Source organism: Castor canadensis, chromosome 2, assembly GCF_047511655.1.
Source record: "Castor canadensis chromosome 2, mCasCan1.hap1v2, whole genome shotgun sequence".
Taxonomy (NCBI): Eukaryota; Metazoa; Chordata; class Mammalia; order Rodentia; family Castoridae; genus Castor; species Castor canadensis.
This window is the reverse complement of record NC_133387.1, coordinates 100068964-100096191: the sequence shown is the minus strand read 5'-3', so window position 1 is coordinate 100096191 and position 27228 is coordinate 100068964. Positions and strand designations below refer to the sequence as shown.

At 39.7% G+C, this 27228-nt stretch overlaps 1 protein-coding gene across 14 annotated transcripts in view; it reads left to right on the top strand.

Annotated features, from left to right (window-relative positions):
* Positions 1-27228, top strand: part of Gli3 (GLI family zinc finger 3) — a 261013-nt gene that overhangs the window by 222400 nt on the left and 11385 nt on the right. For all 14 annotated transcript variants that reach the window (XM_020152773.2, XM_074065365.1, XM_074065372.1 and 11 more), the window contains 2 exons: positions 20510-20659; positions 21880-22044. In XM_020152773.2, the coding sequence (XP_020008362.1) occupies positions 20510-20659; positions 21880-22044 (315 nt within the window). The remainder of the gene's footprint in view (positions 1-20509; positions 20660-21879; positions 22045-27228) is intronic.

Sequence of the window (27228 nt, the reverse complement as noted above, 5' to 3'; positions counted from 1 at the left end):
AGGGTAATGCATTTTGTACTTCAGTCCGATAGAGGTGTGAAAGTTCAAAATGAAATTTATTTTGAAGGCATTAAAGAAGGAAAAAAATACATAACTGACAGCCATTCAATAGGGCCCATTAATGCTTCATTACCAATTTGTTACACAGAACCAAAGTCCTGCCACAGCGAGAAGCAGTTGGTTGTAGCAAATCTTTGGGCATCCTTTGAATGGGTTTTACAGATTTTTTTCTGGACACTTCAGATGACAAGCAGTGAAAGAAGTATTTATTTAAAAATATATCTCTAAAGAAATTACAGTGTTCCCTGACACATGCTTGGAATATGCGTCTGTGGTGTAAACACCTTAGAAGAGGTGCTTTACATTGACTGCTTCAGCCATCTCAGTTTACTTATAAAATAAATGAAGTCAGCACTTGGCTCCTTGAGGTCCCAAATGATGGTTTCCATCACTTCTTTCCTCTTTCCAAGCATTACCCTAGAATGACCTACTGGAGCCAGCTTAATGACATTTGAGCAAAAGAAAAAAAAAAAAAGATTCCTAATTCCTGCCCCTTTAAAATTTTAATTTTTTTTTCTTAAGTTAAAAAGTCTGTATGTGTTCAGCAGGCATTTTGGAGGTGTCCTCTGAAACTTAGCAGAAAGCATGGGAAAGAGTTCGGCTGACAATCTTTTCAGTGCATCTGGTGGCTGGACAGCCCAGCTCCAGCTCTGGTGAAATCCGAGGAAGCAGATTATCTATGGGGTCGGTCACATTCAGTGTTCCTAGTGTTGTGTGGGGCACCAGTTCCTGAGCACCTGCTGCATGGAAGTCACGGTGAGAGCCCATGAGGCAGGAAAATGAGATGCAGTCCCTGCGTTCAGGAAGCTGTCTAGAAGGGGGTCAAGCCATGCACACGAAAACAAACCCCAGTAGAATGCAAAGCAGAAGGTATCGCTGGAGGAATTTTAACGTTCAGGAGTCAGGATGTAACGTCCAGCTGGAACAGCTTGTTCATTCCTTCTTATTAAAGCCTGTCTCGTGGTTCCCTTTCCGCCTTTGCTTTATAATCACATGGATGTGAAGAGCAGTGACACCTCTGACACTCCGAGATCTAGAACGATTGTTGACCACTGCAAGCATGGTCAATACATTTGCTTTAATAAAAGGTGAACGTTAAAAAACTCCCAGGTTGCAGGCAAAATTAGTGTAAAGCTGTCAGCCTGGAAAGTTGGCAAAGCCTGGTCACCACATAGTGACTTTTAAAGATGTTGTAAAATTCTTTCCATAAATAATGCTCAAGGAGGAATAGAATGTCAAATTTCTTTAGCAACCTTTCAAGCCCGTCAGTCAATGAGGGATGTCACTCTTTCTTGGGAGATAGTAACTTAGGGTTAGATTATAAGATGTATGGAAGCATCAGAAAAAAGAGGGGAAAAGAAAAAAAACCTTGTTAAAAATATGTGTTTTACATACCCGTAAAAGGAAATTGGTGAACGCCCATGCCCCTCACTGCTGAGATTATGGGAGTGTCTCTTCCAGCAGTTTTCCCATATGAAGAAATAAAAATCCCAATTCTTCTGCCTGTTGTTTTATAGCTACATGGACTTGCACAGGAAATCAGGGAAGAATGGTAAAACACTGCCTTCAGAGAGCTCTGCTTCACCCTACCACACTTCCACATACAGATGCATCAAATCAAATCAGAACAAGATGTGATTTTACTGAGAAAGAATCCTTATAATATCACGTTACCTTCCCCGGAAAGCTCCCCCAAGCATGCATAAAATCCAGAAGACATAAAGTGGAATATTGAAGAGAGCCTTTAAAAGGCCCAAAAGCAAGCTGCCATTACCTTCCTTGTACCGTGTTATATATACATATTGCAATTATGTCAGCGATTAAAAACCTTGTCATGCTGCATTATGAGCTGTTTTTACGTTTAGGATTAGATAACTCTCTCCCACAACCCCTCAGGTTCCTTTTATGTCCTAAGGGCAAATCCCTTCTTTGAGGTCAGGAATGTAATAAGGTAGGTTTTCCTCTCTCTGGGGTATTGTGTCTCTCTCACTATGTTTAAATTGATACAGAGAGCACTTCGGAGAAAAATACAGTATTTTCTTTGTATATGAGCCAGCAGTTGACTAACCCATGGGGAATTCTCTGTGTTAAGCATTTTAAAGGAATAGTTTTGGTAGGTTTGAGCTGTTGATGTTTGGCAAAGACCCCAGGGGAGGAGGATTGGCCATAGCCCCAAAAAGAGAGGCCTTCTCTTTATGTGGTCTTGAAGAAAAAAAAATTTTTTTTACAAAAACATGGTCTAACCAACACCCTCTAAGTGATAAAATTGATAAAATAATTCAGTAAAGTTACTCAACTCATTTTATTTCAGTTCAAGACTGAAATAAAGGGAAATTACAGCTGATGTAAATGGGTGTATGTATAATTGAAATGCATTTAGCTACCAAAAAAGGAATTCCATAAAAGCAGCAGTTTCTGCCTATCAGATGTAATTGTTAACACATCCCTCCTGGGAGCTGAACCATAAACTCTGGGATCCAAAATCGACAAGTTCACCATCTGAACTAGAGAATTGTTCTTAGATTTGATATGTCCTTCCAGATCATTAATTACCAGAGGTCAAGGCTGTTGCCGTTCAAGGAGAACTTACTTCACCCTTATAATTTTGGTTATTAGATTTTGGGGGAATTTTTCTGGGAGGAGAGCAGCACTGGGATTTGAACTCAGGACCTCACACTTGCTAGGCAGGTGCTCAAGTGTTAAGCTTGAACCATTTTGCCAACTCTGGTTATTGGTTTTGAAAGGATCTTAGAATATGTTCAAAGTATAAGTGATATACTTAGGTGTAATATGTGTGCCTGTGCATGTGTCTATCTCTCTTTCTGCAAGGATGCTGAATTTGTTTGGTTTTTGTTATTATAATGAAATACTTGATGTGGGTCACTTTGTAAAGCATGCTAGACCTCCAGCATGGCACGGATTCTGGTGAGGGATGCCTTGGCTATATCACATTACAGTAGGAGTGCATGAGTATTGCGTGTCCTTTCCACCTTTCTCCCCCTTCTTATAAAGGCACAAGGATTCTACCCTAATGTTCTTATCTGATCATCTTCCCAAGTCCTACCTCTAAACACCATGGTCAGATTTAGTTTCTACCCTTTTAATACCATCAACATGTGACTTTGGGGATTAAACTCTACATGAGTGTGTGTTTGGGGTGGGAATCCTATTTAAGCTATAACAGATATGTATGGTACCCTCTTCCTTACTTTCTGCTTTATGGCTGCATAACACTCTCTCATCTGTGCATTTTCTGTAACTTTTTTTTTTGTTGCTCTGGGGTTTTGAATTCTGGACAAAATTCTAGACAAGTGCTCCACCACTTGAGCCACATCCCCTCCCTAGCCCTTTCTGCTTTAGTTTTTATTTTTCAAATAGGGTCTAGTGTTTTTGTCCCAGGGCCAGCCTCAGACTGTGACCTCCTACCTTAGTCACCCTTTTGCTTGGATTGCAGATGTGCATTGCCACATCCCACCCGTAACACTGGATTAGGATATTTCCTCTTTTGGTGAGCCCTTTGGTTCTTTATTTCTGACAAGAGCTGACTTTTTTTTTCCCTACCTTTCTCTATTCCTCCTGGAGCTGACTCTTTCTGGGTCTTGAATTTGCCATTTTTTTCTCAGTCCCATCTCTGTGTAGGTTGAAAATCTTTCCCTGGTTCTGTTCTTACCTGTGCCTTGAGCTCATGATGCACTAAGTGACTTTCTGAACCTCTCTGAGCTCCAGGAAACCCTCCTGCAGGAGGTAGGTATGAAGAAGAATCTTCCGGAGATTAGGCAAGCAGGTCAGAGAGAGGGATTGGCTTGAACACAGTGTGTGCAGCCTACATACCAGTTGCCTGGAAGCAGATGAGAGGAGAAGATAAGCAAGAAAAACTGTCACACTGGTAGGTTTCTTCCCTTGACATCCATCATAGATGGGAAGGACCTAGGTACAGGTGGTCCAGAACCAGGGTTCTCCTAACTCTTTCCTAAACAAAATATTGTCTTGATATTTATGTTGTGATTGTGTTGCCTGACAAATGAAACATACTGGTGTCATTTTGCACCTAATTTAAATAAAAACAATTAGTATACTTGTTATAGGAAGCAAAGTTTGACCAAAGTTGAAGTTCAGTAATTTCAATCCAGTTCATTTTGTAAATGCCTTCATTATTTTTCCCTAGAAAGGTTTGATATTCATAAACTTTAACCAGTGCTGTGGTATTATAACCACACTGCATTAATATTCTGTTCATATATAATGTTGAGACCATTATCAAAGCCATATATATACTTCGGAGGGATATGCTTATAGGGTCAAAGAAAAAACTCAAATGAAACTTTCAAAGTTGAATGTGTACACAATATAAACTGGCCAAATATTCCTAGGAAAACGTGCTTATAAAAATAAGTTTTTTGGAAACAAACCCCAAATTAAAAACATATTTTGGGGAATAAATTAGCACTTCTTACAAAATGAAATTCTTTCTTTGGTGGGGAAGTAAAAGGCAAAACAGAGAGAGAGAAGAAAGAGACAGAGAGGAAAGAAGGAAGGAAGAAAGATAGATTGAGAGAGAGGGAGGAAGAAAGAAAGATTGAGAAAGAGAGGGAGGGAGGGAGGGAGGGAGGGAAAAGCAGAAATGGCTCAATTCAAGAAAAGTCTCCCTCCCCAGTAGTGATTTCACCTTTCACCAATATGAGGAACGGTGCTTAGCACAAGACAGGCTGCCTTCCCAGCTTTCCTTTGAAAGAACTATAGATCATTTTGTGCACACACCCTGTTGCTTATTTATTTTTTAAATTGCCAAGTTTCAACTTGTGTTTCTATGTAAAGTGCCTTCCTCTTTCATTCTCCAATGGAAACTCTATATGGCCAACCTTACTTCCTTGTTTCTGTCTCTTCAAACACTTTAGTCATGGTAGGGGGCAAAATTTCCATTACATTAATGAGATTTCCACAAGCAGATTAAAGAGGAAATATGCCCTTCAGTGTTCTGTTACTTAACAGCATTGCAGTGGGAAGAAATCTCTGGATAAATTATCCACAAGAACAATAGCCAGCAGGAAAATTCCAGTGTAGCTTCATCGCCAGTAACTTGGTCTGATTTTTTCTCTCCTTCATCTAAACCTTTATTGAATTATTCCAGGAGAAAACTATTGTAGAACATCAGATTATTTGCTTTCTACACCAATGGGATGTAACCCTGAAAAGTAAAGATTACCACTTCAATGACAGAGTCCTTACCCCAAAGTTATGTCAACATTGTCATGGCTGGCAAAAATAAATTTTAGGCCAGGGGAGTTTGTAAAATGTCAATGCTGCATATGAACTGCAAATTGTGTATTAAAAGTACTTTCAGCATCAAAAAATAGATGCTAGCATTCTTTCCTTTTAAAATGAATAGAAACCAATTCAGATAAGTCTGAACTGCCTGCGTCATTACTAACTCAAAACCTCCTTCTATAATTACAATATGAAAGAAGGTTCTCCTGGGTGGACCCTGTAGGCATCTGTGATGGGAGGCTTATGGAACAATCATAGGAAATTGCTTCCGTTTCCTGTGGCTTCTGTTTCTCCAAGCACAAATCTAAGCTAGGCAGCAGATTGGAAGTGTATTGTGAGCTGGAACCATACTGTCTCCAAACTTGGTGTTGATAGTAACACATTTCTAATGTCACATTTTTCCAACAAATATTTGTTGAGTTTCTACTATACGCATTTGGAACACATCATTTAAAAAAACTGATACAAATCTCTGCCTTTATAAAACTCTTATTCTGGTATGGGTCAGGGGAAGCAGACAATAATTAATAAACAGTCTCTGTAGGTAAATTATAATGTGTTAAAAATGATAAAGGTCATAGGAAAAAAAGAGAGCAGAAGGGTAGGAAGAATGAACTGTAAGTGGGTGATCATGATGAGGATCAGTTAGGTGATGAGTCTCAATAAGAAAGCAGCATTTAAAGAAGGATGTCAAGTAATCTGGATTTAGTGACTCCATCTTAGATGGGGCCCAGGTATCTTTAGCTATATACCTCCATTTCCCAACTTCTAGAGAGGCCTTTTCCTTTGAGGCACTAGCTCTGCTTTCTGCCATGGCCCATGGGAAGTCAAGTACATCCTCTTACCTGCATGGTCCTCAGAGTCCCTCTCGTTCTACTTCCCTTCTTGCAGCCCATGCTCCTGCACATTCACCTTGCTCCTCCAGCCCTGCAGACCTCCTTAGTGCAAGGCTGTTACACAGGACTGAATTTTTCAAGCAACTTGGGAGAAACAAAGTATTCAAAACAGCAAGCAGCTTAAAAACAGAGTACCAAAGATTTCTTCTACAATTCATTAGCCCCTTCCAGCATAGGAATTACAAAGGAATAAGTTTTCCTTCTAAATCCACACTTTCCACCATATTGCTGGACATTTTCTTTCCTGATTCCCCAACTTGCTGGAACTGGGACGCTACCACTGGCAGAGATCTTAACCTCTTCATTCCTTGTCTTTTGATGTTGTACCAAGAGGTCTTCCAAATACACACCACAGGATGATGTGCCCCAGTCCCCTGCTGCTTTTTGGCTCAATTCTTCTCTGTTTATGTTTTTATTTTGGATCATTTCCAGTTGCTGTACCTCTTCATCCTAATTTTCAAATTAGATTTTGTGAAATCTTTAAAAATTCTCTGTATTCTTTGTGGGGGCTAAAGATAACACAGGGAAGGAAAAGGGGGGGTCACAGTCTTCTGTCTGTCTTAGATTCTTAACAACTTTTGAAGTGCTAGGAATCAAACCCAGGTTCTCATACTTTGCTAGACAAGGGCTCTACCACTGAGCTACACTGCCATCCCTAATTTTTAAACTCTTTATGTCCAAGCTTGTCTTCTCTACTGATCTCTCTACAGAGATGTCCTGTAGGTGCCTCCACTATTGAATCGAGCTTTTTTCTCACTCCCTTGTTATTACTGAACCTATCTGGGCCTAACTGGGTGGTGATGGGAGATGCAGAAAGGACACAGGATAGACAGACGGAAAGTTTGGGCCAGGTATGTTGAGCACTGGGATGGAGAGGCACAACTGCCTCATTGCTTTTTTTCTCTATTATTCTCTTTGTTTACGCTGCTTCTTTTCTCTATCTTTATTCTTTAGGGCCTTACTCCTTTACAGTTCTTTAAAACCTTGCTTCTGTAGTCTTTCCTTAAAACCTTGCTTTTAAAGTCTTCTTTTCTGTTCTTTAAAATCTCTTTCCTTAGACTCACACTGTACCATGTTTTCTCTTTAGCTTTCTTAAAGCCTCAGTGCTCAGACTTGCACTGTCCCATTTTCTCTTTAGCTTTTCTTTAGCTTAGCTTTTCTAAAGCCTATGTGTAAAGTTCTTAGTGCACACTTTCTATCAACCCCTGTTTAGCAATTCCCCTTTGGCAATTCCCCTTCAGCAATTCTTTTCCCTTCAGCAATCTTCCTTTCAGCCATTCATTTTTCCCCTTCAGGAATCTCCCTCCAGCACTTTCCCTTCAGCAATTCATTTTTCCCCCTTCAGCAATCTTTTTCCCTTCCAAAGTCTCCCACATCAAAAAGCCTCCCTTCATCCAAAAGCCAAAAGCCTTTCTCCTCTAAAAAGCCAAAAGCCTAAAGCAAAAAGCCAAAGCCCAAAAGCCCAAAAGCAAAAAGCCTTGTGTCCTCCTTCAAGGGAGTCTTTTATACCCAGTGGTAAACAGGGAGGTGGAGCAACAGCTCTCTGGGAGGGGTGTGACATTGTAACAAGAAAAACCTGTGAGCTACCTCTCTGAAGGTAAATAACTTCGGAAAAGCAGCTGTTTTGCATATTCCTCTTCTGTGGCTGGGGCTGTGCTGATCTCAGCACAGAGACATCTTAGGAAAAGCATCTGCTCTGTATCTTATTCTCGCCTTATTCTGTGGATGGGGCTGTGCTGAAGTCAGCCTACAGAACTCTGGTTACAGCTGTGCTAATATCCTCATAGGCTTCTCATAATCCACTCTCCACAAACTATGTCTTGTCCCAAATAGAAACATAATATGCCCCCAAATCTGTTGGATGTCCAGTGCTGTTACTGTCTCAGAATCTTTCAGAGATTTCAGTATCCCTTTTTGCTCCTTTTCCTAAGTCACCATCCACAAATTATTCCCAAATATCTCTCACATCTAGCCCTTTCTCTCCACCTTCATTGCTACAGCTTTGGGTAAAGGCCAGGACCTTCTCTTGGATGATTATAGCAGCTCCCTAACTGGATTTGTTGTCAGGTCTTTGCTCACTTCCTCCATGACACTGCTAGAGGTACCTTTTATAATTACAGATCTCATTACTGGCTTGCTTAAAATCTCCTTGTGGTTTTCTGACATCTGAGTATATTAAGGCATTCAATACCCCTTGTAATTTTCCCATCTTACCTCTCTAACACCCACTACAGCATGGTCCAAACATATACACACCAAATACACACATACTACTACCCACATACTCCTCACCCTTCACTTGGCATCATTTTCCAACAACCTATACTCTTTCTTGATCTTGGGCCTCTGTATCTTTATTCTCTCCTCCTATAACACACTTCTCTTTCTTCTAGATTCAGATCAGTTACCGTGCTATTAAGCCTTTCCTTCACTCTTTCATTGATATGCATACCATTTGATTTTTAACTAGTGATTTGCACTTACCCCTTCAGATTGGCATCATCTCAGGCACAGTTCCTGTACCTTACTCATATTTGTTTCATTCATATTTGTTGCCCAGAATACACAAATAATTAATCCATAAAGCCTACTGTCTGAATCTATGTTCTTCCTATAAACTCTATTAACATGATATAGAAAATTATAATCTGGAATAACATTAGCATGTGCCCACATTATATAGAAAATCCAGGATGGCTGGTGAAAAAGTTAAGAATGGCTTTAAAAAGAGTAGAGTTAACACTTCTACCTGGCAGAGGTGTCCAAGGGCCTCCTTCCCAGCTTGATTTGGTGAGACTAACCTCAACAGCCCTGGACAATGACCCACTAATTTTCAGTGACGTGAGGATGTGAGAGAAGGAAAAAGCCATGCATTCTTCCAGGTGGCTTACTGTTTAATCGCAGAACCAAGGTGTACATGATGCAAAGACTAATTTTCAGACAGTGTTCCTTCCTGTATTCCTGCAGCCAGTTTGGATGAGATCCAGGGGACTTGTCTTATTCTATCTTCCTCTTCTGTGCTTAGCACAGTAACTGTCACCTCCTAAATAAGCTTGGAGTTAATAGTGAATGAGTCAGCTCAGTGGGGACAGTGGGCAGATCTCCATATGGATAATTGGGTCTGCTTCACTGCCTCCTTCCTTTCTTCCAGTCATTCTCGAGATTGCCTGTGTTTTTGCCATCAGCAGTCACTGCCCTTCTCTTATACACACCTGTGCGCGGGGACACACAAAAACACACACCCATGCCTAATCCTGTATTCATTGCTGAAGGAAGATTCTCCCACCACTTCTCAGGCCAAACTCTCTTTTATCCACATGACTGACAGAAGACCTTCATAGGGCATCCTGGCCACGTATGTGGTTTGGACTATGATGGTACTTGAAAAACTTTTCTACATCCTGTCTTCAAGGGATTCCATTTAAAAAAAAAAAAAAGCATGACTTTTCTCCAAATATTAAAAATAAATGATCCAAATAAATCTATTTGAGATCTAAATGCATTTTATTAGATCTGTTATGATTTTCACAAATGTTTTAGTCATTGAGATTCCAGTATCAAAATATATAATCCAGTATGCAAGTTCAATTGCTGATTTCTGTAATGTTCTGAGTCAGAAGTCACTAATATGGAAGAAACATGGTTGCTTTTATAGAGCAATAAAGGGAGAGATTTTTAAAAGTTGGATCTCATTTACCACTCACATTTGAATTTTTAATTTTCTCATGATCACACTGTATGTTCAGACCTTTTACAAAGAGCAATGCCTGTATGCTCAGGCTCTGGGTGGGTAACTGAGCTCACAAAAATTAGGAAGTAATTAAAGGCTAACATTTTGTGTACTGTTAGATAATGGAACTCAGCATCTTGCATTTATGACTGGAAAAGTTTATATTTTAGGCTTTGTAATCAGGGAGACTTAAAAACATGAATCCTCTCTGTTCTTAGGGCTAGTCTCTCTCTCTCTCTCTCTGTGTGTGTGTGTGTGTGTGTGTGTGTGTGTGTGTGTGTGTGTGTGTGTGTGTATTATGGACCTTAAAGTTAAAAGTCCAAGATGTGGTATTATAAACATTTTGTACCTATCCAACATACCTTTCAAATTTTTAAGACAAGGTAAAAATTATTTCCACAGTAGACTTAAGAGAGTAACAGCTATACACATACCAGTATACCGAGAAACAATCCATTAACCTTCCTTCCTGCTCCTGGCAGAAATCCAAACACACAGGAGGGAGGATTTAAATATTCTGGGACACAGTCTCTCTTCTGAAACCTTGACCTGGGAGATATAGGCAATTGCCAGGGGTGGTAATGCTCTCCAGATACGCTGGATTCGTGGGAATGATCCATACATATGAATGACGGATTCATTTGCTCTGAGAGGTTGTGCTTTATCTCCACTTTGCTACTCCTCTGGCCTTGCTGTAAATCTCAGAGTAGGAGCCACTGAGAGATAGGAAAATGGGCTCTGCCTGCACCTCCTTTTGAATTGGGGTACAGGTTGGAAACTTTGGTACCTCGCAGGTCTGCTGGATTTATTCACTGCAAAGAGGTGAAATGGAAGATATCTTTTGGGGAGATTGGTTTTCCAAATTATTTAACATTTCTGTGATGACACAATTAAAACTATGTCTGGGTTTAGTACTCTTTTCATTCTAGAAATGCTAAGAGCGCTATTACATCCTTACTCGCTTAACCCTTTGTATGTTTCTTTTTAGTAACTAAGTCCTCAATCAATTTGCTTAAGAGGAATTTGTGTTTTAGTTGTCATTTTGGGAGAAGCAAAGTAAAAGGGTAGGATGATAAAAAAAAAAAATTAAATGTGACCAGTAATTGACAGAGACGGTGGAAACCATCTATGTAAAATCTCAATGGGATTTAAATACTGGCCCTTCCAGAAAAGAAACTCTGAAAATTTCTTAACAAATACTCACCTAATTAAACTTAAGAGAACTCTCTTAAAAAAGGAGAATTACAAGTATGTTTTGGTAAAACAATTAAGAATTCAGAAAATACAGTTTTTGAGAAAAAGAGCATTTTTATAGTTCCTGTAAGGAATAAGAGGCCCTTACTACACTTTGAAGAATGAAGATGTTTTCTTTTTACCTAAGTAATGTAAGTAACATTAAGCAGTATTAGTAATGTTTATTTGTTTGCTTTTTAAAAACTCTCAAAAACTAAAATTTCCTTAGGTTATAGGTCACAGCTCAGTATACTATGACACTAAATGAGTCTGCGCCTGTAACATAAGCTGTCCTTGGAGTATGGGATCAGATAGATAAATTAAGTCATCAATTAGACATTTATACCTAGTTATTTTATAATTCAAGGTTATAGCAAATAGAAATATAGAGATTCTTAGTTCACAGTGCTTTAATTTTGCATGAATTTTTAATGAGTTTTCAAATATATCATGGGATAGTAAATACCAGTTTTTCCAAGTCATACACTATTTTACGTGAACTTACTCAAACTGTTATTAGTGAATAGTCTCCTTGGTTTGGTTTGCTAACAACTCAAGTTTAGCATTTTCCCCTCATCTGTCTGCTCATCACTATAACTTGAAAGATGAGGAAAGAAATGCAGAGATGTTCTTTCTCTGAGGTTCCCAAGTTATTCACTCCAAGTCCAGAATGAAACCCGCCAGAGTGAGAGAGAGCATTTGTGTATGTGTAAGCATTCCTGTATGTGTGCAGTTGTGTGTGAGAGTATGCATGTGCATGTATGCCTGTGTGTGTGTGTGTGTGTGTGTGTGTGTGTGTGTGTGTGTGTGTGTGAGCTGTGCTGAGATGTAGCCTGTGCTTGGAGAGTCACCTGCAAGGCCCCACCCTAGTCTGTCAGGAGGGATGCAGCCCTGGCAGCAGTCAGAGACCATCCATTTTTCCTCTTCCCCCCTCCACCTTCTTCAGACTCCATCAGCAAGTAGACTTTTTATGAGCTTTGGGGAGTTTATTTAAATATAACTCACATACCATATAATTCACCCATTGAAAGTGTATAATTCGGCATATTTTTGGACATTCTCAGAGTTGTTCAAAGATCACAATTAATTCTACAATATTTTCATCACCCCAGAAGAAACCCTATATCCTTTAGTTGTCATTCCCTAATTTACCTATTCACTCCCCACAGCAACAGACAACCATTCATTTACTTTCTTTCTGTATATGTTTACCTATTAATGTAATAATTTCTTGTTTATAATTAGTGTATTTATTACATTCATAGGCAAATCTATGCAAATAATTTACAGTAATGTAAATGGAATCAAACAGTATTTGACCTTTTTTTGATTGGCTTCTTTCACTTACCCTGTTGTCCAGGCTCATCCATGTTGTGACATGTCCATACTTCATTCCTGTATACTTTTGTTTGTACATGTGAAGATGATGGATTTCTGCTGCTATGGAATGTATATCCAGCTCACCTCCATGGTGGTTGGGAGCTGGTGGTGTAGTGGCTGTGTTTTAAGTTTGTTAATTTTTGTTCTCTTAACCCAAAACCCCCCTCATTGAGACAAACCATTTGCCTTGTTAGTGAACTTTAACTTTCTTACAAATAAAAGAAAATAATTGTGCTCTATATTTGTGTCTAGAGACAGGATTCACAGAGCTGTCAGAGGGACTCTATTTACTAATTCATTCCTAATCAAGAAGCATATTTTTAGGGTTTTTTTGTTTTTTAATCTCACCCTAATTCTTAATGTTCACAAATCAGAAATAAGAGTTTGTTTTTATTTTAAAAGGCTATTTTGTACCCAAGGTCTTGAGTCCTTTTGTGGTTTTTCTGTATGATTTTATAGTTATGTCAAAAAGCTAAAGATGTGTCAGTATTTTTATTAACCAGCTTAAATCAAAACAGTCAGTCTGTGACATCTTCAGCAAGACCCCTCCCACACACAGCAAATGGCTACAGCCTTTAAATAATGTGCTAGGAAGATTGATGGCTGCCATCAAAACAATTTAAATTATTTTATTTATCTAAAATTAAAATGAATATTGATATATAAGGCCTATTTCAGCCTGATGGTCTGTGATTGTGCTTTTTTTTCCTACTTCTGCCTAGTGAAGCCTTCAGGAATCCAGTCACAATGTGTACCTAATATAATCCATGTCATGACAGTTGTAAAACTGTAGATTTATCAAATAATGCATAAAACAAGAACGTATAAGCCTATTTCAAGTATACAGTATTGGAGATTCTTGTGGAGAGCTTTCTTTTAGGGAAACCATTTCTGATTTTCTCCCAAATCAGTTTTAATGTAAATTAAATTGAACTGGATTCCAATCACTTTACTCTTTTTTTCTTTTCAGCATTATCTCTGGACTTCTAAGTAAAGAGATAATAATAGGTTTATAAAGTCAGGAAACAAATTGAAAATTGAGATTTCTTAAAATTGTTTGCTTCTTTCTATCTCATCTTATGTCAACATATAAGGCTTTCTGGCAATGGTCACATGTTTTCTCTCCTTTGTGAAAGATAGACCCAACACAAATAAAGCATTATCATATATTCATATAAATATATATAGAACATGTTTTCCAAAAGTGGGACTGTTAGAAGAGACGAAGGGAGGAGGAAAAGAAGGAAAGAGAGTGATGGAGAGTGAATGATAATGAAATGCATTATATCTGTGTAGGAAGAGACACAGGGAAACACACTGAAAGTGCTGGACAAACAGGCTGAGCGGAAAAGTGTGAAGAAGACTAGTGGAGGGAGGTTAGACTGCTTTAAGCACAGTATATTTACAGGTAAAATACCAAGACAAAATCCCCACTGAAAACAAACAGACACCTGATGAAGGACAGATCATGTTGAGGGGAGGGTGCTAGTGGGAGCGGAGGGTAAAGGAAGAGGGTAAAGGAGGGTGAATATGGTTGATGAACTTTCTATACATGTGTGAATAGGGACCATTGAAGCCTGTCAAAGTTAGTTCAAGAAGGGGAATGGGGGAACGAGAACAATGGAGAGGATAAACCAAACTGGGTATAATATAAGTATATATAGAAATGTCACAGTGAAACCCCCGGAATAACTACCGTATGCTAATTAAAATGTTTTTTAAAAAGAAAGTTTAGGCTGGTGGAGTGGCTCAAGTGGTAGAGCACCTGCCTAGCAAGTGTGAGGCCCTGAGTGCAAGTCCCAGCACCACCAAAACAAAAAAACAAACAGAAAAAAGAAAGTTTATATATCTATCTATTTATCTATCTATCTATTTATCTATATCTATATCTATCTATATATATCTATATCTATCTATCTATCTATCTATCTATATATATATATATATATATATATGGCTTATATATATGGCTTTCCTAACATACTTCCATTGAATGTATTCATTCACTCAGCTGCCATTTATGAGCTAGCCTGGTGGCAATGTGAAAAGATTTGGAGTGCATTCTGAGAAGGAAATGTTTCCATTTTATTTCCTTCTTTTAAAAATATGATCGGATATTTTAAATAACAGTGAATGGTGGTATGTTGGTGGGTTAAGATACACAGAAATGTGGGCAGGGCATAAAACTGAGGAAACAGCAAGCATCCCCAGCCTTCAACCAGTGACTGCAGGCCCATAATGCTGTTCTGAGAGACAGAGAGAGAGAGAGAGAATGTATGAGGGTTAAACATGGCATTTCCTGCCTTTACTGATTTCAGGTGTGCTTAAGGCAGTGTTCTCATGACAGCAGTGAGAAGAATTTGCATTCTTGATGAAGGCTTCCAGAGGCAGCCTGTTGTCCTCTGTGGATCTGTGAATCACCTTTGGCAGAGTGTCTGGAGGGGGATGAGAAGGTCTCCCACAAAAGGCTGAGCCATACCTCTAGCATCTCCTCTGAGGAATTCGCTGAGAATGGAGGCTACTTACCCACCTGGAGAACTGTGCTTTCTGAGTGGGAATGGGAGAATCGGGCCAAGGGAGAGTGAGGCAGAAAGAAAACCACAGTGTCCTTCCAGGCTTCATGAACTGCGTGAATAGCAGTGTTAGAGCACTGAGAGCACTGAGCGTGGATGGACCACATGCCCGTTTCATCTGAAGGGTTAGGAAAACTGCCTGCTCTAAGCTCATAGTGAAATAACGAAGCAAAAAGAAAGGACCCTGATTAGCTCAGTGAAGTCCATTGTGGGATTCCATTCTGCTGCCAGTGAAAGAAAAGCTTCACTTTCCCTTTTCCTTCAGGTCTTTCTTCCTGCCCCTCTCCAAACCTCCTTGGCTGACAATTGGGGCTGGGCTTCCCAAAGAGAATCTCTTGAAATAAAGAGGCAGCTTCTGCTTCCTCAATTGACCAGCCGCCTAGTGAGTTCTCCTGCCTTCCTCTGGGCTCTCAGCACCACCCCCGGGGGCAGGGAGGATAGAAAAAACAGGAATACTCAGTCTTGGCTTATTCTGCCATAGACATGACTGTAATTGGGAAATACCAACCTTGTTGGTTTTTTTGTATGGGGTCCTGAGGTACTTTATTGCCTCATTAGCCATCAGTTTCCAGAGGCAAACATCCCTAACTGGATACCCAATCAGGAAACCCTTACCTGGACTCAGCCTTTGTGAGGAAATTGCTGGTTCCTGTGTCCCTGTCCTGTTTATTCAGACAGGGGAATTAAGAGTGGCCGAGCAAGTTGGCATACAACATGGTAATTTACATCATCTATCTCTTTCTGGCTCTCGGGCCTCTGGCAAATTGCATGTCTTTGTGTTGGATTAGTTTGGAATTTAATCATGCATTATTTTCCTTCCAATTAAATTATTTATATATTTGATTAACATCACTGTTAGGAAGTCAAATTTTCAATGAAACCACAAGTAAACTGACGCCCATTGAATTTCAGGCCTGTTTCACTTGGGATCAATCTGTCTGCTGAATGTTAAGGCTTCATTGTGCGTTATTCTTCTTAGCTACCATGGATTTTGGTGAGAAAGCATGTAGGCATTTTTGATCCAATCCTAGAGAAGTGATACAGATAGTGAGGTATATCTAACCTCTCTCCCTCCCTTGTTGGACTCCCTGTTTTGGTTCAGAACCTTGAGTTTTATTCCTTTCTAAGGTCTTTTCTTGTCCCTGGCACTAAAACACACCTCCATCTAATTTGTTTTCTCAGACTTTAGAGTTAGCCTTAAAAATGTTAACATAGGAAATCATCTAGTTTGGGATTGAAAAACCTATGTGGCCCACAGGTTGGTTCCTTCCCACTGCTTGTTTATGTGTAGCTCATGGGCTAAGAATAATTTTTAAGGTTTTAGATTATTGAAAAGATATTTTAAGGAATATTTCATGATATGAAAATTTGCATATCCATAAATGAACAACACACTGTTCATTGCACGTTGCGTGTAACTGTTTACAGAGATCTTTTGGCCAGAAAGCCTAAATATTTATTATATGGCTTCATACAGGAAAAGTTTGCCCACACATGATTTAGTTTATCACCATAATTTTATGAAAATTAATGCTCAAGTAGGTAAACCGTTCTGTCCAAAGTACGTAGCCCATGAGAAAGTGACCTGGGCTCAACTCTGCAGCCCTCCAGTTTCTTAAGACAAAGTAAATATTCAGAGCACATGGATTTGTGAAGACCATGATTTCATAGCATTTTAATTTTCACTGAAAATATGGTTCTTGTAAACATTTTAAGCTTCAGGTGCATTTGCTATCTCCTTATTTCCTCATAGTAATAGAGTACATCCTCTGATTAGCATTTGGTCTATAAAATAGAGCAAGATTGACCTGGTCTCTGCCCTCTTAGGTCATAGGAAATTCTTTAAAGAAAAACAACTTACAGTCTCAATGTAACTTTGAATTCAAGAGCAGTTTTAGAAAAATTGCAAAAAAAAAAAAAAAAGAATATTAGTTGAGACTCAGGTCTATTCTCAAGGAGCAGAAAAGTGAAAATTCCCAAGATGGTAGCCTTGTGAGAGTGAAGTTGCTTTAATTGTCCAATGCAAGTTTCTCTTCATTCCTCCCCATGTGCAGACAACACTAAGGTCCTGCCTGCTGACCAGCTCAAGACGCCTCTGCAGTCAAATTTCCCACACCTTGTCTTAGAGGCCAAGGTACATGAAGTTTGGCAAGATAAAATATGAAATGATTTTGAGGTTGCTCATTTCCAGTTCTCCCTTCCTACTTGCAGGCAGACCCCTCAATACCACAGGAGGCAGATTTCACACTTCCTGGTGGTCACTTTTGATGCTAAACTGTATCCAATTCAGATGTCCAAACTCATGTCCAATCCAGAACCTTCCCCTCCCTGTCACAGGTGAGGGATGCAGCTCAGGGGGACCAGCAGGCTGTTTCCCTTCCTCTGTCACCTCATCTGAAGGAGCCAAGGTGCAGATTGGCCCCTAGGAGGCCTCTTTCTTGCCCCTCTAGAGTCTAGTTCCTCCAGTGTTAGCCCCACAAGACAATAAGGAAAGTCTCTTCCTTTACTGTTCACGCCGCTCACTACTGGTCATCCTGCTCCTCTGAATTTGCTCCAATTACCCTAGATGCCCTCTGTTCCTAGAACATATATGGGTTCTGTCCAGGAGTATCCCCTACAGCCTCACTACTGGAGGTCAGACCCAGCATGCTGCATTTTAGGTGGGCACTGGCCAGCTAGCTCAAGCTTGTCTACCCCAGCAGTGCCCACTTGACCTACAGAAAACTCATGCCTGCTCACCTCCCCAAGCAGCAGCTGTGCCAAAGGCCTGTGTCCACAGGCCAGTTCTCCCTGCTGTGTGTGGGCCTCACCTGATCCTCAAATGCATCAAGTTCTGGCCTTCCACAGATGCTTCTGTGGCAACTGCCCACAGCAGTCTTCCTTTTCTCCACATCTGCACAAGGCTGGTGGGTCTCCATACATCTTCAGGTCCTGCTTTAAATACAGCTTGGGAAGCCAATTCCTGATATTCCACACTGATTTAGAACTCCCTGATAGAGTTTTTATAAAACCCATTATTTCCCTTCACAACACTTATCACAACTATAATTGTACAGTAATTTAAGTCATTATCCATTTTACTCCACCAGACTATAATTTCCTTAGGGCAGATATCATGTCTGCCTGCTCCCCAGTTTGAGCCTGGTGCAAGTAGCACATCCTTATAAATGTGTGAGAGGAAAGGAATGTTGTATTTTTTGTTTAACCCAGCAAGGGGTAGACGGGTATATTTGGATATCTTTCAGAATTCTTAAGAGTATTTTATTTTAAAGTAATGAAATACTTTACATTAAATTCTTACTAAGTACCAGGTGAAATGAGGTTGCATTAATATAAACAAAACTGCATAATATCATTTTTTTTTGCCCGGTGAAAGTTTACTTTGCTGCATCAAATCAGTTCAACAAATATTTGCCAAGTACCAGGACACTGTGACCAAGAATATGAAACTGAAAAGATGTGGCTCCTTACTTCAGAGTCAGCTCTGCACAAATTGTAATCCGCTTTCCAGTTTCAGTTTTTCTTTCTTTTCTCCTCCCCCACTTCCTTCATTTTCCTTTCTCTTTATCTCCCTCTCTGCTTTCCTTCCTTCCTTCTTTCATGTGCTTCATTCCAAGGATCAAACTTATTTATTTCCAGTAACTTGGAAAACTAAACCAAGAGCAATTTTTACAGAATGGTTTTGTGCAATCAGCCATCTCTCTGCAAAAACAAAATTCATCAAACCCCTTGTATTGTATAAACTTAATGTCCAAGCTGGGCTTCAGTACACATTTGAGACAATCCTAGGTACTGTGCACAGGCCATGAAGATGTACTTCAGATATAAATTTAAAGACGGCTTGTTGTCCCCGATCTGCACATCTGTTCTCTTTGTGTGCTTATGTGCACCATCATAACTTTTAAGAAGCACTGATAGCTGGGACTGCTGGCTTTTGATGGGAAACCCACATCTGTTAGCCACGAGGTTCCTGCACCATACTGTATATGAGTGATCCTGTTGGTGTCCCTGTCCTTTTCACAGCTTCCCAGGGATCCTATGTGCTGTCATGTGCTGCTGTTTGTTTTCTGTTCAAAATTTCCAGGAGCTGCTCAAGAAGAGGAAAGCTTTAGAAACAGCATGAAAAAGTTTATTTCTTTTTTTTACATAAAACTTCTTTTACCTAAAGCAGTTGGCCACCTAGTGGAGTAACTGGGAAAGGCTGACTCTGATGGTAGAATACCCTTTGGCCTTTGGAGATCTCATTTTAGGATCTGAAGCATTAGCAGAGAAGTAATTAAATGTTCTATCACTGCCACATAATGCACAGAGCCCAAGGGAACTTTTAATTATTGGGCAAATTTTAAGTGACCTATTTCTGCATGTATTTGAGAAGGTGCTCCCAGCAGCTTTAAATTAAGACAAATAAAATGCAGGATGACCAGAGAATAAAAACAAGATATGAATCTCCCCAATAGTTTAGAACTGGATATTTAAATAGTATACTACTCGGCTCATTGAAATTGACCTTCATTTTATCCCAATGCAGCGCCCCCTCTTCCTCCAGCACTGCACTGGGTTTCTCATGTCTCCCATTTAGAGGGCACTTGGTATGTTTATCCAAGGAACTAGACAGAAAGTGATCCTAAAAACTTGAATTGATGAAGAACTCCAGGGAATTCACTTTCATTTTAAAAACTGAATTAAAAGAATTTTAAAGCTGGAAATGACCTTAGAAGTTAGGGATTCCATTCCTTTAAAAAAAAAAAACATAAAAAATACAAAGACCCTGAGCAAATAAATCATTTGTTGCCCATCACACACTTCTCTTCTTCAGTGTCTAGCTCTTCTCTCTGTGATTCTTATTCAACAATAAACTGCACTGAACTTGAACTAAAGTTTGGTCTGGAAAATGCTTTTGCTTTTCTTGTTCCTTTTTGGAATTGTGTGAGTGTATGTGTACCATGTGTTTGCATGTGGTCTACCCCACCCCCACCAGGACACATTCGGGTTGGAGAACATGTCTGAAGTCCTTTGCCCTTGACTCTCCCTTGGCAGATGAAAAACAACAGAGACCCAAAAAGGACAAAAGCAGCTGGTCAAAAAACTCAAGACTTGAACTCCACTCTTCAGGTGCCAACGTAGTACTTTTTCCTGGGATGCCAGGCATCCTCCCAGTAGTGTCACTGCTGCTGACTAGGAAGCATATGTACACAGTTAGCATTTCTCAATTACCTGAGAAATATATTAACTAGAATGCTTTAAAATCTGTGATTTAGTGAAGTCATTCATGTTAGGATTTAGAATTGGAGTGTGTATTCTACTTCCTTCTGCTGCCTTTGGAAATGAATAATGCATTTCCATTTTGTCTGTTTCTCTTTCCTCACCCCCAGCATATCAATAATGACCATATTCATGGAGAGAAGAAGGAGTTTGTGTGCCGGTGGCTCGAGTGCTCCAGGGAACAGAAACCCTTCAAAGCCCAGTACATGTTGGTAGTGCATATGAGAAGACACACGGGTGAGAAGCCTCACAAATGCACTGTGAGTACACACATAAGTGGCAGGTGGGCAACCCCTGTGTGTCCTTCCTTATACTCTCATGGCAGTGGGGGGATCCTTGCTTACACTCTGCAGAGCTGAGTGTGCTGGCAATTGCATCTCTGGTGTGGCTTGGTCAGGGGATGATGAAAAGAGAGAATGGAGCACTTTCTGAGGATAAATACTCAGTTTTTGAGCTACACAGCTAAACAGAACAGCTCTCAAGAATGGTGAGCAAGCAGAAAATGGCTAGCACTGGGAATAAGTCCTTGGCCACCGTGCCTGCCCCAGCCCTGCAGTGCATGCTATCAGGGGACAAAGGAAGATGCGAGCTTATGATTTAAAAGTTTAAGTTGATATTTTAAAATGCTACTCCTTGCACAGGTTGAATATCCCTAATGAAAAAAACACAAATCTGAAATACTCCAAGTCTGAAACTCTCTGAGCACTAACACAATGCCATAAGTGGTATGACGCCATACCTAACCTTGTATGGCAATTACAGTCAAAATGCAGATACCCTAAAAATATTGTGTAAAATTATCCTCAGACTATGTGTATAAGGTGTAGATGAAACATAAGTGAATATCTCTTAATATACATGCAAATATTCAAAAATTCAAAAAAAACAAAGGACACCTCTGATCCCAAGCATTTTGGATAAAGGATAGTCAGTCTGTCCTTGGCTTTAGAGTTCTTCCTTGCGCTCTTACTCAGTCCCCAAGGCAAAGTGCAGACCTGCAGAATGGGCCAGGGCTGCCATGGGGCTGGGCTTTCTCCCACTGAGGTGCCGATGAGGAGCACTGGCACTGCTTAGCCCTATACTTTACATCTTAAAGGCCCTTCACAAACATGATCAAATTCCCTGTCTTTGTATGAACACAAAGCCATATTAATGAACTTTGTGCTGAATCTGAAATCAGTGGGAATTTGAGGAGATCAATGAGCAGATAATGAAATCCATTGTCCACATTGAGCAGTCTATTTTTAAAAAAAAAAAAAACTTTTCAGGACTTTTACTGGCACTGAAAATGCTTTATCTTGAACTGGCCTGAGCCACATGTGAATTCCAATAAAGGCAGCGTTTAGTGGAGTTTTTGTTCCATGGTTTTGAAAAGCTGCTGACCCTTAAAACGTCAGGTTTTCATCCACTTTGAGGAGGGTTAGACATAAGCGTCGGTTCCTATTGTGTGGAGTAATCCAGATTTACCTGTTGTCGTCAGTTTGAAGGTTGCACAAAGGCCTACTCGAGACTAGAAAACTTGAAAACGCACTTGAGATCTCACACTGGAGAGAAACCATATGTCTGTGAGCACGAAGGCTGCAACAAGGCCTTCTCCAATGCCTCCGATCGCGCCAAGCACCAAAACAGAACACATTCCAATGAGGTGAGTGGCCTCCATGGGCCCACAGCTTGTGAGGGGAAACAAAGAGCCCTCCCAGGGAATGTGCATGGAAGGGCAAGCATGTTCTGGTTTATTTTTTCTTAGCTGTCCCAGTGTGACTGGGCTCTGACCCTGCAGGTGAAGGCTGGGGTCTCAGTGGTGGGGATGGAAACTGGGCCCTATTTGGAGAGTGAGACAGATGAAGAGAGAATTTCATAAACCGCTGGTGAATTAGTTTCGTGTTGTTCAGAACTGCCACCTACTGGTCAGACAGTAGGAACTTTTAACTTGGAGTTTGATTCACTTGCTCTGCCAGGATAGCATGAATCCATGCAAAGGATGGCCCTGTAAGCACCAAGGGTCAATTCAGAAGCAGCACATTGACAGGTGCTCACTGCATAAACAGCAACTTTTATTTGCTTTCTCCAAGCAGTATCTTCAAATGCTTTAGACCAAAGAACACTTACAGAACAATCAGCTGTGATCTAGATACAATTCTCAGACATCCTAAATGCCAAAAGATCTTAGAAGATAGTCTCAGAAACCCATTCCATTATTTAAAATAATATTTTGGGTAAAGTTTCATGGAACTAGATGATTCATGCAGTGTTGGTGATGTGTCTAGATATCTCCTAAAATTGCTGAGAAGCTTAAGAATTAAAATGACTCCAAATTCATTTGGCTTATGTTTTAATGCACATCTGCCTGCAGACCTCCAGCTTCTCCTTGGAGGTCTGGCTCAAATGCTGGCTCCTCTGTAAACCTTCTTGAATGAATCAAGAGATTAGCAACCAGGCTCCCCACATGTGGTGTAGAAATGGGATCGCTAATAGAGCTTGCTAACACAACCATAGGGCAGCCTCACAAAGTGTATCATCACTTTTCTTGAAATGCATTAAAGGGGAGCAATTTGCACACAGAAAATATGGGAGTGTCTGTCACACACTTGCCAGGCACATTCATGGCCTTATAGATAGAGTCGGGAAGAGAATATCTGGTTAAGAAAAACCAAGTGAGCTTCTGTTCAAGATGCCATTTGACTTTAAGATGAGATTTGGTCTTCACTAAGTTTTCTTTTAGCTGAACTGAGAGCAAAACTGCCTCTAAGAGGATTAACCACACTGTCAAAAAGCACTCTCCCTCCAAGCCACACTTACCTGTCCATACACCAACTCTTTTTGAAAAGATCATAGTGCGATAAGGTAGGGTGAGATCTTTGGAATCTCTTAGTATTGAGTAGCTAGGTGAAACATTTGAGAGGAGATGGTACATTCCTGATTTGTTTTGTTTTGTTGTCAAGAATGCTTTTGCTGCGTGAAAGAGCTGTATCATCATCTGTTACATTTGTTTTGTACAAAAATTTAGGGAGTGTAGAATGAAACAATCCGTAGAGACAGAAAGCAGATTAGTGTTTGCCAGCAGCTGGGGGTAGAAGGAAAAGGAGGAACTGCTAATGGTCAGAGGATTCATTTGGGGCTGGTGAGATGCACAAGAATTAGATAGCAGTGATGATTGCACAACATGAAGAATGTACTAGAACAGGCTGAATTATGCAATTTTAAGAAGTTATTTTTCTATGTGAGCTGTATTTCAATTTCAATTTTTACTGGGTGGGTTAACTTCACTTAGAATTTAATTGATATATTTAGCTATATTTCATATATTTAAGCACAAGAGACTGACCTTCTCTCCTATTGTGGAGAAATTCAGAAAATGGATAGCTTAGGGCAGGTAATGCACACATATAACGATACTTCCTGAGCTTTTTTTATCTTTTTATGGGCTTAAAATATGTATACACATCTGTTTGCTTTAATTGTGTTTTTGTTAAGTTATTGCGTTCTTCCGTGAGGCAAAAGCACAGTTTTATAGGGAGTTGAATATGTCATGAGACTAAAAGATAACTTGGATCAGTAATGTTTCTTCACCAAGGCTGAGTGATTCACTTCAATGTTTCACCTTGATCATAAGTACATAATTACATTGGACTAACAAACATGGAAATAATTTTTCTCTGTTCTGCAGGCAGGCTTTGGCCTTGCATATGAAAAGTTGTACAGTTTCAACTTTTCCCAGTCTGTGCAATCAAACCATCCGGGATAAATCAGGGAACTCATTTCCTTTATTTATTTTCTTATTTGTACCATCATTTATCCCAAACAAATATTGAGAGCTAGCTATGTGCCAAACCCTTTGCTACTCTAGGTGTGGCAAGGAATTGAATGGAATTGATCTGGAAGGAAGTAAACTCCCATTCAAGGAAGCCATTCTGACACTTCTGTGTCCACTAACTCTACTCCAGACCCCATAGCTCACATTCCTCCCACAGCTACCACTGAACAAGCTTCCCTGAGCACGGACTCCACTGAATGTTGCTCTCCCAAGACTCCACTGACTTCCACTTTCCCTCTCAGGTTAGATTCCCTAAGTTTGTATCAACAGCCATTCTCACCTTCCAAAGCTGCCCTTCCAGTTCTGACCTCCCACCATCATGACCATGACAAAACCTTCCAGAAGTCTATGCCAGGACCTGCCATGTCATGTTAATATGTGTGAAACAGTCTCACTGCTTAACCTTTGTTCAAAATGCTTCTTCTTTTCCTCATTTTTAATCCCTCAAAATCTTATCCTCCTTTCAAGGCCCAATTAAAATGCTTCCTCCTCATAAAAGTTCCACTTATAGTGCTCACTGTGTGTCATACATTGTGGAAAGCACTTTTGGATATGGTCTTATTTGACACTTACCACAACTCCATTAGGTGAGCATTAGACCAGATATAGAACCATAGTTACTGATGCCTAAAAGGATCCCAAGTGAAAAATGATTCCTCCTTTGTCACACTTCATATTGTAGATAATTACATGGTGTCTTGCTTTTCCTGTCAGGAAATTAAATTTTGTATACAAAGTACAAGGATTACATATTAAAGATTTTATATTACTCAAAGTTAAATTCTATGCTTACAGAATCTTGTATAGTAGTTATCATTAAATGTTTATTTAACCATCTTCGCCAGGTGTAGTAGAATATGCTGATAATCCCAACATGCCAGAGGCTAAGGCAGGAGGATAGAGAGTTCGAGGCCAGCCTGGACTACATAGTAAACCCCTGTCTCAAAAAAAAAGTAACTATTTGTAGAAGTTCTACAATGTGTAGAAAATGTGTAAATTGCTTTCATATGTAACTATTAGTGTAAAATGATTCAAAATGTGTCATTTTGGTAAATAAATCAAATTTGGTGAATGAATCAAAATTGTAATGAGTCAAAGCAGTAACAATCAAAATGGTAACAAACATTCTAATAACGATAAAAGTTAATAAATACCTAGGACACGAAAAGCAAGCAACTCGGAGAACCAAAATTGGTAGAACACACCTGTGCTCCCAGGTACTCAGGAGGTGGAGATGGAGGATTGTGATTCAAGCACAACCTGGACAAAAGTTACTAAGTTACTAAGACCCTATCTCAAAAACAAGCCAAGTGTGGTGGTGTATGCCTGTGGTCCCTGCTACCCTTGAGGCAGAGGTAGAAGGATTGCAGTTCAAGACTAATCTGAACAAAGTTGGGTTGAGACTCTACCTGAAAACAAACTAAAAGCAAAAAGGACTAGGGTTGTGGCTAAGTGACAGAGCACTTGTCTGGTGTGAGGCCCTGAGTTAACACCCCAGTGCTACAAAAAAAAAAAAAAAAAAAACCCAGACAACTCAGCAAGTTGTCTAACTTTTATCTTAGCCTACAATTAAAATTCATTCACTGCAATCACTGATGACAACAATATTTGGAGACCAAGCTACAAAATTGAGTTAATGTGGCCTTTAAGGCATAAATTTCCTGAACCTAACTCTGTTCTTGTGCATTTTTGGAGGACAATATATATGCTATGTGAAAAAGCATGTCGTTACAGGTGTGCTGATGTATACTGTTGACCTTGGAAATGCAAGTTCTGATAACATTTGGGTATTCACTACACATCAACTGTTCCTCATGTCTAGACCAACCTAGAAACACTCGTATGCACATATTTAAAGGAACAGTCGCTCTTCAAACATGTCATGTGGCCCCCCTTGTGCTCTGAGCTCTCCCTCCCCATCTCAACACACCTGCCCCATCCATCCCACTCTCGCTGATGGAAAACCCTGTCACAGCAATGCCCTGAGCAAGGGCAGGGCTGACGTGAGAACACTATAGGGTAATGGCACTCATTGTCAGCCATTCTTCTGTCTGTAATGCATAGAATTTGATGCTCTCATTTCATTTTATATGTGTATATGCCTTCTGAAAATCACACAAGCTCCTGAGTAGGCATAATTTGCAGTTAATGGGAATCAATTCTACCCAAAGGAATCTCAAATTTGGAGGTGAAGTCTCTCAGGATAATTTTTGAGATCTTCACTTCACTGCATTAAGACATTTCAGCATTTTAGGTCATGGCTCAGTCTGTTCTTAGGCTTTTAGTGAAAAAGCATTTTTAGACATACATTCTACAAGACAGAGCATCTTTTTAAGCATAATAGATACATTATATTTTAATCATGCTTTTTATAATGACTGCTTACCTGTTAGCTCATCCTTAGGTACACACAGCTATAAATATATATGGTCATCCCTTGATATCTGTAGGGGGTTATTTCCAGGACCCCCGTGGACACCAAAATCCAAGAATCCTCAAATCCCTTATATAAAATAGTATGCTGCTTAACGTAACCTCCCATATACTTTAAGTCATCTCTAGGTTATTTATAATAACTAATACTATGTAAATAGCTATTATACTATATCATTTGGGAAATAATGGCAAAAGCTATACAGTACAGTTCCAAGTTTTTTTTTTCTTTAATGTTTTCAATCTGCAGTTGATTGAATCTGTTGACACAGAATCCTTACATAGAAAGGGCCAACTTTACTCATGCAAGCATCTATGCATATATTATTTTAGAAGATGAGTGAACAAAAATCACAATTCTGTTGTCAATCATTTGCAAAGGTCGGTAGTTCTGTGATTCAAATAAATAGTTAGCTTTAAACATCCATATAATGTTTGTAAGTATTATTGGAGACTCCATCACTGCCTCATGTTGAAAATGAAATAAGAATAAAGTAAAGGATAGACCTGATAACTCAAGAGATGAGCACAGAGCAGGAGTCCTGGCTCCCAGCCCACCCTCCATCAGCCCCAGGCAATATG